This window comes from Fistularia commersonii, chromosome 23 (genome assembly GCF_037954325.1).
Source record: "Fistularia commersonii isolate RoL2024-O1a breed Wild chromosome 23, RoL_Fcom_v1.0, whole genome shotgun sequence".
In the NCBI taxonomy this organism is placed as follows: domain Eukaryota; kingdom Metazoa; phylum Chordata; class Actinopteri; order Syngnathiformes; family Fistulariidae; genus Fistularia; species Fistularia commersonii.
Genome location: NC_141306.1, coordinates 8,876,193 through 8,889,002, shown reverse-complemented (window position 1 = coordinate 8,889,002; position 12,810 = coordinate 8,876,193). Strand labels below are relative to the sequence as shown.

General features: G+C 40.7%; 2 protein-coding genes across 3 annotated transcripts; both read left to right on the top strand.

The window, feature by feature from the left end:
* The first annotated feature begins 1,913 nt into the window (after window positions 1–1,913).
* Window positions 1,914–3,435, top strand: LOC147220968 (ferritin, middle subunit-like). Its single transcript, XM_086170236.1, has 4 exons — window positions 1,914–2,190; window positions 2,488–2,634; window positions 2,856–2,981; window positions 3,071–3,435. Exons 1-4 carry the CDS (start codon window positions 2,089–2,091, stop codon window positions 3,224–3,226), a joined length of 531 nt encoding a protein of 176 aa, XP_086026362.1. The 5' UTR covers window positions 1,914–2,088; the 3' UTR covers window positions 3,227–3,435.
* A 2,045-nt stretch (window positions 3,436–5,480) lies between these two features.
* syt5a (synaptotagmin Va) lies at window positions 5,481–12,642 on the top strand. 2 transcript variants are annotated; one of them, XM_086170234.1, is made up of 10 exons: window positions 5,481–5,709; window positions 9,143–9,312; window positions 9,513–9,527; window positions 9,688–9,869; window positions 10,021–10,107; window positions 10,402–10,569; window positions 10,652–10,819; window positions 10,917–11,034; window positions 11,135–11,268; window positions 11,808–12,642. In XM_086170234.1, the coding sequence occupies exons 2-10, from the start codon at window positions 9,150–9,152 to the stop codon at window positions 12,015–12,017; spliced, it is 1,245 nt and encodes a 414-aa protein (XP_086026360.1). In that variant the 5' UTR covers window positions 5,481–5,709; window positions 9,143–9,149; the 3' UTR covers window positions 12,018–12,642. The 2 variants fall into 2 exon arrangements, with proteins under 2 accessions (XP_086026360.1, XP_086026361.1); XM_086170235.1 differs by lacking the exon at window positions 9,513–9,527.
* The last annotated feature ends 168 nt before the right edge of the window (window positions 12,643–12,810 follow it).

Below are 12,810 nucleotides of genomic sequence, written 5' to 3'. Positions count from 1 at the left end.
AATTTTCTGATGTTTTCTTTTTCACTTTACAGTGCAAATAAATGCATTTTTATTCAGTCAAAAAAAATCAAACCTAAAGTAATTTATTTTAGTAATGGCTTAAAGGAAGTAATTTTAGAAAAAAGACAGGAGTAAATTGTCGAGTCGTCCTCAAGAAAGAAAATTATATGTTAGCAGGCAATGATGTCAAAAATTGCATTAATATTCATCAGATTTAGAGAAAAGTCAAGTGAAGACAGAATCCATTAAGGAAAGGCAGGGTTGATTCACTCAAGATTTAAATCTTAACACACTGATTTCAGCTTTTCCTTTTAATTAAATTGTTTCCCGAGCAACCCCTTCCCCCAGTGTCACCTCTTCCCCCCCTTTTTTGTGATAATCAGAGCGAATCTTACCGGAAAGGAATGCTGAGTCACAGCTTTTACACAGCAAAAATCTCTGGCCGTTGTTCAGTGCAATGTGAACATAAAAACAGCGTCTGGGTATATATATACATATATACGTATGTGTATATATACCCTTTGCATCCAAGACCAGTAGAGGAACTCTTCCTTTCAGAGGAATTGTAAAAAATGACATTATGATATATTGTATATTAAAGGTACTTTTCGTCATACATGCAACCATTCACTCTCTCATTCAGACGTCATTTTGAGACAAATAATCATTCACCCTCTCATTATCACATCTGAACAATTCAGAGTTTCCAATGAACCCCCTGCATGTTTATAAGAAGAAACAGGAGAAAAAAGCAGATAAATGAATAGATTGATAGATATGTGAAGATTTTGGTCTTTGTGGGTCGAGGTTTATGTCACTGGGATCTTTTGTAACTCATGGCACAGCATTTCCCAACAGTAGATTGCAACAGGATGGTATGACGGCATAAAGTTTCCCTGATTCAGATTTTGACAACATTTGTCTGGTGATTCATATAGAATCCAAGGTGACAGTGCAGGGAAATTCTCTTTTTGCGTTGCCTCCATGGTCAAAATAAAACTTATAAGAGGCAGGACGCTTATGCTGGGGTTGAAATAAATGACAGGATTTGATTTTTAGACATGTTAATAGTGTGAAGTTTAAAATGATATGAGTTTGAAATCATGATGGAAGAGGTATACTGCCCTTAAAGTTCACATTGTGTAATCATGTGCCAACTGCCTCTGCTCTGCTGTTCGCTCCATACGCAATCAATAATTATCTGTCAATAATTATCTAAGTCAGATATGCATGTTTTTTATCACCCTGAATTAATTACACCAGTCTTCGTGTATGTTTTACTTCGATGCCTTTTATGATTCCCCCTTAGTCTCTCCTTTCTGTGATTGAACCAGTAGCTTCTTTTTAGTTCAAGATTAATTTATGGAAAATATATCAATTATAATGAATCGTAGATCCCCATGTGGTTTCAGTAAATCCTACCTTGACTAATCAAGCTTTTTTTTACAGTATTTCGCCACAGCACTGTCGTATTGAGAAATCCATTAAACTTTGAATGATAATCAGCGGTAGTTTGAAGTGTTTTTAACTACCCTTAACTATTTGGAGTTCTACATATTTTTAAATACTATGGGAGTTATTAGGGCATAATTAAAATACATGAAAATTCCAAGTTTTTCAATTTACCCGAAGATTTGATGCGTTAATAGCAGAGTATCCAAGTGCGTTTTGGCTCATTAGTCAGTCTTCGGGATGTTATTCCGAGAGACTCCTAATAAAAAGCAATGAATAAATAAATAAATACCTCGACAAACGCAAACGTGACTCGGCAAAAGTCTGGGGGGGAGGGGGGGAGAAAGTGCAACCTCATCCTTCCAACGTCACATGTTTATTCGGTTCTGTGATTGGACAAACGCTAGTAGACGTCATCGTTGTCACGAGGGCTGCCCATGGGTATAAATACAACGACGCCATTTCTCACTGCAGATCGACAGAAGACGACAAGAGGTTCTTGCTTCAACAGTGTTTGAACGGAACTTCTTTCTTTGTCCCCTCTGTATATCACCACTAAATTTTCAATTACTTGAAACATAGTTCTATTTTTGTACCGATTTGTCAAGAAACGCAGAAAAAAAAACTTCAGCCAAAATGGATTTGGGAGTGCGTCAGTGCTACAGCAAGGAATGCGAGGAGGCCGTCAACAAAATGATCAACATGGAGTTGTTCGCCTCCTACACCTACACTTCGATGGTGAGAAAATTATTTTAATTACTATTCGACGTGAGTGAGATTTTGTTGTTAGGAATTGTCAAATTGACTCGAATTTAGTTTATTTCTTACGACGTAGCTTGGTTATATAGATCACTATATTGCCCTTGAGCATTCAGTAAGGTAGTGCATCATGCTAATGCTAATTGTCGGGTTGCCAGATAAGGATTGTTTATCCACCTGTTGGGGGAAAAACAATTTCGTCGTGACTCACCACCGGCCAGCTATCTAACCACTATTTGTTCCAAGTAATAACAATGTGACCCTCTCCACCCCTAGGCCTCTTTCTTTTCCCGAGATGATGTGGCCCTGTACGGCTTTGCGAAGTTCTTCAAGGATAGCAGCGAGGAGGAGAGGGAGCATGCAGACAAGCTGCTGGCCTACCAGAACAAGAGAGGAGGCCGCATCGTCCTGGAGCCCATCATGGTCAGTTTTCCTGAAGTTGTGATCCTTAATTTTAAGAAATCCCCAAATCAAGTGGTTTCTCGAATAAAATATTGACCTGAAGGTAATAAAATGTAGTCAACATTCCCAGCTAATGGTTTTCCTTCTCTCAAAAGTAGGCATGTAGGCATTTTTTTTTTTTTGAAGTATTTGTTTGGCTTATGCGTTCAGATGTCAATTTTTTTTTTTTGTTTCTCTCGCAGAAACCCGAGCGTACGGAGTGGGGCAATGGACTGGAGGCCATGCAGAGTGCCCTGCTTCTGGAGAAGAAAGTCAACATGGCTCTGCTGACCCTGCACAAACTGGCTTCCAGCCATGTGGATCCTCATGTAAGTTTTATCAAGTGTTCAATGTACTTTCTAATGACAAGGTGATATACAGGGCTTTTTTTTTAATACCACTCTTGTGCTCTCCTCAGCTGTGTGACTTTCTGGAAACCCACTATCTGAACGAGCAGGTTGAGTCCATCAAGAAGCTGGGTGACTACGTGACCAACCTCACCCGCATTGACGCCACCACTAACAAGCTGGCTGAATACTTGTTTGACAAGCACACCCTGGGTGGCGAGAAGTAAAGAGTCTGCAGAAAAGAGCTGCTGCCAAACTAGGCTTCATCCTGAGCTCCCCTCCTGTTATTGCTTCACTCTGTATGAATCAGTATCTTTCCAAAAGGAAACGCTGTCAAAAGTGTGACCTTTGAAGGCCTGAGATTTACCGCAAGGCATCGTTTTGTAACGATCTTCCTTCTGACATTCTTAAGCTGAATAAAACCTTTTGAGCTGGATACTGTCTGTTCTGTCAATTGGTCCTGAATACTCTGAAATCAACTTTTCAAAGAAGTAGTTAAAGACTTAGTGTTCTCTGGATGGGCAAATGAACATTAAGTCTTTGTTTTGACTGAATTGTAGACCAAGGTTTCCAGTCAAACACCTTAAATCAGCAAAAATTTAAATTGACTTGATTTGGAGGCTTACATTAAAATATCAGCAGCCTGGTCAGATTAAATTCCTAGGAAAACTAGTGTTCTAGACATGAAACCCACTTTCCACTGGGGTTGGATTTTCACCGGGATTCATTCGTGATAACTTTCCAGCTAAAGGTGTCACATCAACCATTTCTGACTTTAAATAAGGCCTTTGAAACCAGTTAAATGTCATGAACGCTCACCCATAATCTACCGCCATGTTCCATCAAATTGTTCCACTTTTTGGTCACAGGGTGGAGACATTTTTAAACTTGTCTGGAGGATGGCTGTAGTGCAAGGGTGTCAGATTTATCCAGCAAGGGCCACATCAGGATAATGGTTGCCCTCAAAGGGCTGCATGGATAAATGTAACTAAATGTAATGTCAAATCAATGTAACTACTCCTTAATGTTGACTAACTCATTCAAATCCAAAATATATGCATTTGCATGGGTGTAAAAAACAACGTCGCTCTGCCACAAGGCTTGCTTTCGCTTCTGCAGTGATTTTGGATGCAGCTTTGGTGAACACATTCTGGTGCCGTCGTAGTTTAGATTTCAATTCTTTGATAATTTGTTGTTTTTCTGGAAGGCTAACTTTAGCTTACTTAGCTCTGTGTTTGTACGTAGATTGGACTCTGACAACCGACGCTGCCTCATAACGCGAAAGCCATACTGTTATTTCTCCTTCAAGCACAAACGGTAATAATGTGAATTCGTTTTCCTGTCTTTCTTGAGACATCCATCCATCTGCATCAACATTTCTCTTCCCGGACATTTAGGGATCATTTGTATTTCTCAATTCCTCAATTGAAACACTGCGATGTAATGGCGGGATGCCGTCATTTTGCAGGTAACATGATTTGCATGAAATGTGGGAAATATTGTTTATGGTTTGACTTATTTATTTTAAGACAATCAGACCTTTGAAGATGTTCTTGAGGGCCACATTTGAGTTTGACACATGTCAATTCATAAATCCATAAATCCATAAATCTCTTCCCCCCAAATCTTCACCGTCCCTTCTCCATTCGTGTCCAAACCACCCCAGTCTGACTGTCTCCACAACATCTGCTGTCCCTGTGGTGGACTCGTTCCTGGTCCTATCCGTCCTCCTCAATATCCCCTGCTCCGTTATCCATTATCTTCTAACATACCTTTTCCGAGACTCATTTTATTTCCAAATATTGTCACATCTTTGATTTATTTCAACTTCAATGCAAAGGATTTCCACGACACATCGTGCGCTATGCATTATTTGTTGGTCAGGAATGACCAAACTATCTCCAGCATCCATAACCTCAGACTCCAACCTTAAATTCGACCCCCGAGAGTCGACTCTCCAAAAACCTGCCGACCCCTTAAACCCAAAAAAATGTAAGTAACGAATCCTTAATCTGACCCTGAATATATCTGTCTGGGCTTCGAGCTGAATTCTTGATGAATGTAATAATCAACTTATATTGGATTTAATAAAAATAAATAAGAATAATAAAATAAAATAAAAAGAAAAAATAAATAAATTAAAAAAAAAAAAAGTAATAATAATAATAATGATAATAATAACAGTAAACCAACCTTTTAAGATCACCTTCTGTTAGAATAATTTGCCACATGTAGCAAGACTGTCTGTGTTATATTATCATGTGTGAGATCCATATTTTGTTTTGCGAACTATACAAGTTGTAACTGTATCCTGTTATACTTCTGCTATGCAACCTGTACCCACATCCTCTGATGCAAACAATCCTGTGAAAAGTGCTGGTTGTACAAAAAACATGATTATCCCGCGAGAACCCCGACACCTTCAACTCGATTTCCTCCGGGATCAATAAAGCATTTCTAATTCTGATTTATATTTTCAGTTTTAACATGTCTTTGTGTTTCATTCATTTATTTTATTTTTATTTTCATGGAGGTGGAGACTAAGTAGTTGGTGGGGAGGGACAGTAAGGAGATTAACAAAGAGAGGGAGAGAGAGAGAGAGGGAGAGAGTTTGCTGTCACGACTTTTCTTCACTAGGTGGTCGCGGTTTGGACTGGAATACGTTTGGATGAGCAATAATAGAAGACAAAAGTGAAGCGTCTTCACAAAGGTGAGTTCTGAGCAGCCTCTTGATTCACGTCACTGCGGGTGGACTTCACGGGCAAAAAAGGCATCTACTCTGAGATTCATCTCCCCTTTTCTTTTTATGTCTCTCCATGTGCACGAATGCACTTTGTGTGGTAAATGAACTGTGGTTTACTAGCCCTTTGTAACATTATAACAGCAATATTTGCCGTTGGATTCTAGAGTTTTGATCAGCTGGCTGATGTTTTCCAAAAGTGGCAAAGATTAGATTAAATGGATTAACAGGAGGCTAATGCTTGTCTGTTTGTAACATTCACATGAAATCACCTGCAGCACACCTTTCCAATAGAGACCCTGCTAAATCACTATTACATGCACACACACACACACACACACACACACGCATGCTCCCCCTCCATTTAATTCTGTAAGTGGAGTGTGCCACATAATCCGTAACGGTCAGGGTATGATGATGTGAAATTGAAGTGTGATTAATTAAAAATGACAACCCACCCAGGTAAACACTGGAAATGAAATAGGATGTTCGTAGGGATGTCGCATTATAATTAATGAATAAATAAATGGAAAAATTAAGTAAATAAACAGTTTTTTTTAAATTCGCTGACATGCAAACTTTCTCCCTTTTAAAGTGAGCCGAAGACAAAATCGGAACGAAAAAATATGACGATCCACTCGGTAAAGGAGAGGTGCAGATTGGAAAGGAACTGTAACGTACATAGGAATTTCACAGAAGAAAAATTATAATATAAATATGTATGTATGTATATATACATATAGATGCAAGCTTTTTCAATTCGGTGACGTGCAAACGTTCTCTGTTTTAAACTGTGACAAAGACAAAAGTGGGGCGAAAAGCTCTGACCACTGAGTGTTGGGGGTCAAATGTCAAATGAGCTCCCGAATAATAGTACAACAATTACAATGTAATAAACATAAGATGTCAATTAGATATCGCAACAATGCATTCCTTATACCCCTTTTGGAAAGAAAAACAAGAAAAGCAATCAACCACCATTGCAAATATTTAATTTCTTAATTTAATAGAATCAATAGAAAAGCATCTTTTTCCCCCTATTTTGTTTCAAGCTCACCCATGTCAGCTAATGTGGAATAAACACATTATTTAATTCAATTAAAAACACAGTGTGTTTTTCCCGGCTCCTCCTGTCCGCCAGTGTTTTGCGTTGACGCACGTATGTGGCGAGGCCCGGTGAGGAAGGATTAATGACATATGGGGGGAGAAGAAAAAAACGGTGAGGGGGAGGAGAAAGAGGAGGAAGCCCAGTGTGGCAAACTGTCCTTAATTTGTTTAAACCCGGGGATTTTTGGATTACCTTTGGCATTTAATCTTGTTACATGGCCGTGGAGCAGCAGAGGGTTGTCTGCGGTGGGCGGGGACTCGTCAATTCAGGCAAATTCACAGGGCAAGGTCACGGTGTAATAAGCGACCGCCGGTGTTTTTACTACATTTATTAGGTTAATGCATCCAAGCATGTGTGTCCTCCTGAACCCGTCTACAGTTAAAAACATTCAAAAAAGAACTGTAAGATTACAATCAACCAGAGGCTGGTTTGCCAGCAGACAAGTCCAGTACAACACAAGACAATACAAAATAAAAATCCAGGAAAGAGGTAAATTACTGTGTAATGACCTTTTTTTTTCTTCCATGCAACAACAAATTATGCTATTTGGGAGAAAACTCCAATTTTTCTGCAGGTTCCGATGCAAGGCGGCAAAACAAACTGAGCATCCAGCTGTATTTGATTTAATTCATGTATTTAAATTGTTTGTCATCCCATTGAATTATGTTCAATTATGTCCTTATCTTACTGGCTGATTAATAAAGATAATGATGATGATGATGACTATAGCAATAATAATAATAATGATAATGATGATGACAATAATGATAATAATGATAATAATAATAATAATAATAATAATAATAATAATAATAATAATAATGATGATGATAATGATAATAGTAATAATAACAACGGGGACAACAATAATAATAATAATAATAATAACAATAATAATAATAATAATAATAATAATAATAATAATAATAATGGTAACAATGGTAACAACAACAACAACAAAAATATTAATAATAATAATTATCTTGATAATAATAATAATAATTATCATGATAATAATAATAATAATAATAATAATAATAATAATAATAATAATAATGATAATAGTAATAATAATAATAATTTCATCAAGGGATACCAACACCTAGTCCTACACAACAGAATAATAATGTGTTGACCCACCACCACTGTGGAAGGAGTGAGTTGTTGGTGAGACGCTGCAAAGTGAAGATTTAAACAGGTGGTAAGAGGCAGGAGAGGGGGATTAGAGGGATTAGAGCAAGGTCAAAGGTCAGACAACACCTGGTCCGCCAGGACTGACGTGTTTGGAGAGAGAGAGAGAGGGAGATAGAGAGAAATATTAGAGCAGGAGAGAGACGCCTGTTGCAACTGTCATCACAGCATGAGCCTGTTTGATGATGTGAAGGAAGGAAACTGTTCATGAATGAATGAATGAATGAATACGTATGCATATATACTGTAGCATGTCACGAATGTTGGGGTTTATGTTGATGCTTGTTTTCTGTGTGATTTTGGGGTTGCTTGGAATTTTGTGAGTGTGGTTTGGGATGCAATGAATGCAATGAATTCTAATTTTTTTTTTAACCTGGAATTAGCGGAAACAGTTAGTTGTATTGTGGTCTTTTGTGGCGTGGCTGTGGCCAACAACAATTTTTGCTCATTAAATAGACGTTTTACCGTCACCCGGGTGTTTCCCTGACTGAAACGCTACATTACGTATAGAAGTCAAAAATTAATAAATGGTGATTTTTGAACTTATATACTTTAAATACCATGTACATGTGTGAATATTGTTTTTATATACAGGATAGATAGATAGATAGATAGATAGATAGATAGATAGATAGATAGATAGATAGATAGATAGATAGATAGATAGATAGATAGATAAATGAACACCAGCTTTCTTGTCAGGAACTGGTTCATTGCCATGTTAGCTGCTCTCGCTAGCGCCTAGCCTTGGCATCTTAGCATGAGCGGATACCTTCAGCTGGTAGCTAGACTCAACATATTCATTTTGCTGTTTGTCAATATTAGGTTGGAATAGCTTTCTATTCTCAATGCTAAGCTAACTGTTTGTTCAGGAACCGTCAGTATGCAAGGATTCTGGATTTCCAACATGTTTTGACTTTTGCTGGTTTTGACTTTTGCTTTTTGTCAACATGAAGTTGGAATAGCTTTCTTTTCTTAATGCTAAGCTAACTGTTTATTCAGGAGCCTTTGCTATGGAGAGCCAGGGATCCGGATTTCCAACGTGATTTAACTTTAACATCGACGTTTAATTGATTTCAAGAATCTCCCTTCCTGTTTTGGCAGAGCGGAGATGCGATTGGTCAGCGCGGCCGGGCTTCGGCTCCGCAGGGCAGCCGAGGAGGAGGGGGAGCGGGAGAGGGAGCCACCGCCGCCACCGCCTCCCTCGCACCACTCCAACCACCAGTTCACCAGCATGAAGAACAAATTCTTCAATGAGCTGACACACCTGCCAAGTAAGCACACACACACACACACACACACACACACTACAAACCCCCCAGACCAGTGAAGATGTGGAAACACCCGAGTTGTGTGACTGCACTCACATCCAATCATTTGATGCTATCAAATCAAAAACTCCAACCATCTAACCATCCTGCCATCTTTCTCCATCCACGTCCCTCCATGTGACCGCTCCGCCCTGCTCCTCCAGACCATAAACTCAAGAGTAAGTCCCACCTCCTCTCCCGACATCCGCCCTTGTACTCTCCGTTTTTCACTCGCCACTTATTGGAATTAAAACGCCGTCGTCACCCGGAGGCGTTTTTATTTGTACCCCGTTTTGTAGTTGTTGTAGTTGCGATTCTTAACCCGTCTGGTTTCTCCAGTGCCCATGTGGGCGGTGGGCGCCATCGTGGTGGTGGTCCTCGCCCTCGTGGCCTGCCTGGGGTTCTGCATCTACAAGAAGTGCTTCAACAAGGGCAAGAAGCCCAAGAAGGCTCGCGAGAGAAAGGCTGGACGGGGACGTAGGAAGAAGGACGCCGAGGGTGAGGACGGCGAGGAGAAGAAGGTGAGAAGGGTTTGGTTGGTTTTAGCCTAGCATGGAACGAACTTCTTGTTGAGCCGTGGCCACCTTGTGACATAAAGATTGGGTCCATCCAGATATGAAGGAAGATGGGTGAGATACCTGGTAAACCAAGTCCATACGCTTTGTCTTTCAGGAGGGAGAAGAAGGGAAGGAGGAGGAGGAGAAGGAGTTCTTTGGCAAGCTGGAGTACACGCTGGACTATAACTTCACCGACAACCAGGTACACACAAATGTGATTTTTTTTAGGTACCTCCGAAAATTTGCACGTTTCCTCCAAAAACATGCAGCAGGTTTATTGGAAAAAAATGTGAAAATTGGCCTTGAATGAGTGAGCGATTGGTTGTTTGTCTGTATATGTGGTCCTGCGATTGACTGTCAACCAGACCGGAGTTGTACCAAACGATGGATGGACGGATGGTACCTCCGAAAGAAGACAAAACTGACAGTTGCCAAAAGATCCGTCTCCCGCAAGATGTCAAAGTGGCAACTCAACTTTTGTCCCCTCTCGTTCCAGCTGATAGTCGGCATCCTCCAGGCCCAGGACCTCCCGGCCATGGACATCGGGGGCACCTCAGACCCCTACGTCAAGGTTTACATGCTGCCCGACAAGAAGAAGAAGTTCGAGACCAAAGTCCAGCGCAAGAACCTCTGTCCCGTTTTCAACGAGACCTTCACCTTCAAAGTTTGTTCAGACCTCGGTCGTACCATCCGGGACATTTCTGCTCAGATATTTTTGCAAGAGCACCGTTTCCTCCCCCTTTTAGATACCCTACACCGAGCTGGGAGGACAGACTCTGGTGCTGCAGGTTTTTGACTTCGACCGCTTCGGGAAACACGACGTCATCGGCGAGATCAAGATCGCCATGAACAGCATAGACCTGGCGCAGCCCATCCACGAGTGGAAGGATCTGATCGGAGGAGAGAAAGAGGAGGTCGGTCGGGCTTTCAGCTCCAGACTTTAAAATTGCTAAGGATGAGCTCCGTCCGGTTCAGGTGACAGAATGTCCAACGTTTGTGTGTTGTTTCCAGCAAGAGAAGCTTGGGGACATCTGCATTTCCCTTCGCTATGTGCCCACGGCGGGTAAGCTAACGGTGAACATCATGGAAGCCAAGAACCTGAAGAAGATGGACGTCGGTGGACTTTCAGGTGGGCGCACACACACACACACACGCACACGTGCAGAAGAAGAAAAGTCACGAAGACACCGACCGCTATTTCCACTTTCAACATCTTCTCCCTCTCCCAGATCCCTTCGTGAAGGTGGTGCTTCAGCACAACGGGAAGCGGCTGAAGAAGAAGAAGACGTCGGTCAAGCAGAACACGCTGAATCCCTACTTCAACGAGAGCTTCAGCTTCGAGATCCCCTTCTCCCAGATCCAGGTCAGGAAACCCAACTTTTATACATTTCAGTGATTTTTGCGTTTTCTGCATCATTAGTGTCACTTTTTCTCCTTGTTAGAAAAATACAAGGAGAATTTTTCTTTGAGTAGCAGTGTTAGCATCATTACACCCATTAACAACAAAAGTAAGATAAAATCATTAAAATTATTGATTATAAAATATTATTATAATAAACAGCAATAATATATCACAAATATTTTGATTCTTATTAGGATTAGAATTATTATTCTCACTCGTATGTTCTTGTTCCTAATTTGTTCCTAAAAAACTGCTAAATCTAAATTTAAACTGCTAATCTATTAGTATGGGGTATTATAGTGCACTTTTTAAATTGGGAAAAATAATCTCTAAAAAATATCAGAAGAAATGAAACAAATTCGGTTATGATGTAAAAAAATATCCTGCTTTTGCCAAGTTTGGGTTAAGGCATTTCAGTCCCTGAAAAAGAATTCAGAATCCAGGCAGATTATTTATTTTGGCGGTCGGCTTGACAACGGCTCCCGTCCCTCTCCTCACAGAAAGTCCAGGTTCTGATCACCGTGTACGACTACGACAAGCTGGGCAGCAACGACGCCATCGGCAAGTGCTGGATCGGTTACGGGGCGTCGGGCGTCGGGCTGCGCCACTGGTCCGACATGCTGGCCAATCCCAGGCGTCCGGTAGCCCAGTGGCACACACTCCAGCCGGAGGAGGAGGTGGACGCCGCCCTGAAGGCGCCCATCCGCTAAACATCCACACACAAACACGCAGCAATCTCCATAGGAGGTTTTATCACACACATTTTGTAAATCTTTACTTATCATCCATCTATTATTACAACTATGTGCTTTCTATCGCATTGAATACAAACCTTAGACAAAAATGATTGACTGCTGACAGTGGTGAATTTTATCCGTGCGGTTCCAGGGAGTTTAAAACAGATTAAAAACAAGGAAAAATCACACCTGAGATTCTTACATATCCCATGATACAATGCACCTCAGTGGGTCGGCCTCAATCCATCCCTCAGGCCATCACACCCAACAAAGTGTGACAAAAAGTGCTCAAATCCAAACAAAGATGGCAGAGTTTTCTCTCGCTGTTCCACACGCCTGCAAAATTTGTTTACCACCAACCTGCTGTGGATCCGTCCCTTTCATCGATTATTATTTTCCTCTATTCGTCCTCTAACTTTCCGGTGAAACAGCCCGAACTTGATTGACGTCATTAAATTCGGTGTGTGTAGCTCTTCTGGATTCCTGTCCATCTGCTGGTGACTCCTTTGGTATGAGTGTGTGAATGTGCGTGTGTGTGTGTTTCTTTGTGCTGTGATGAGATTGTAAAATAAAAAAAAAAAAAAACGTAATAAATAAAATGTTTCCAAACAACTGTACAGCAGATGGTTCATTGGATGGATGGGTGGATTTACGTTTCGGTCACACACACACACACACACGCACAGGAGAGGAGATTCACACAAAGTAAATCCCTTAAATGCATCACTCAGGGTTAAAGACACCGGACTATCATCATCTGTGCCTG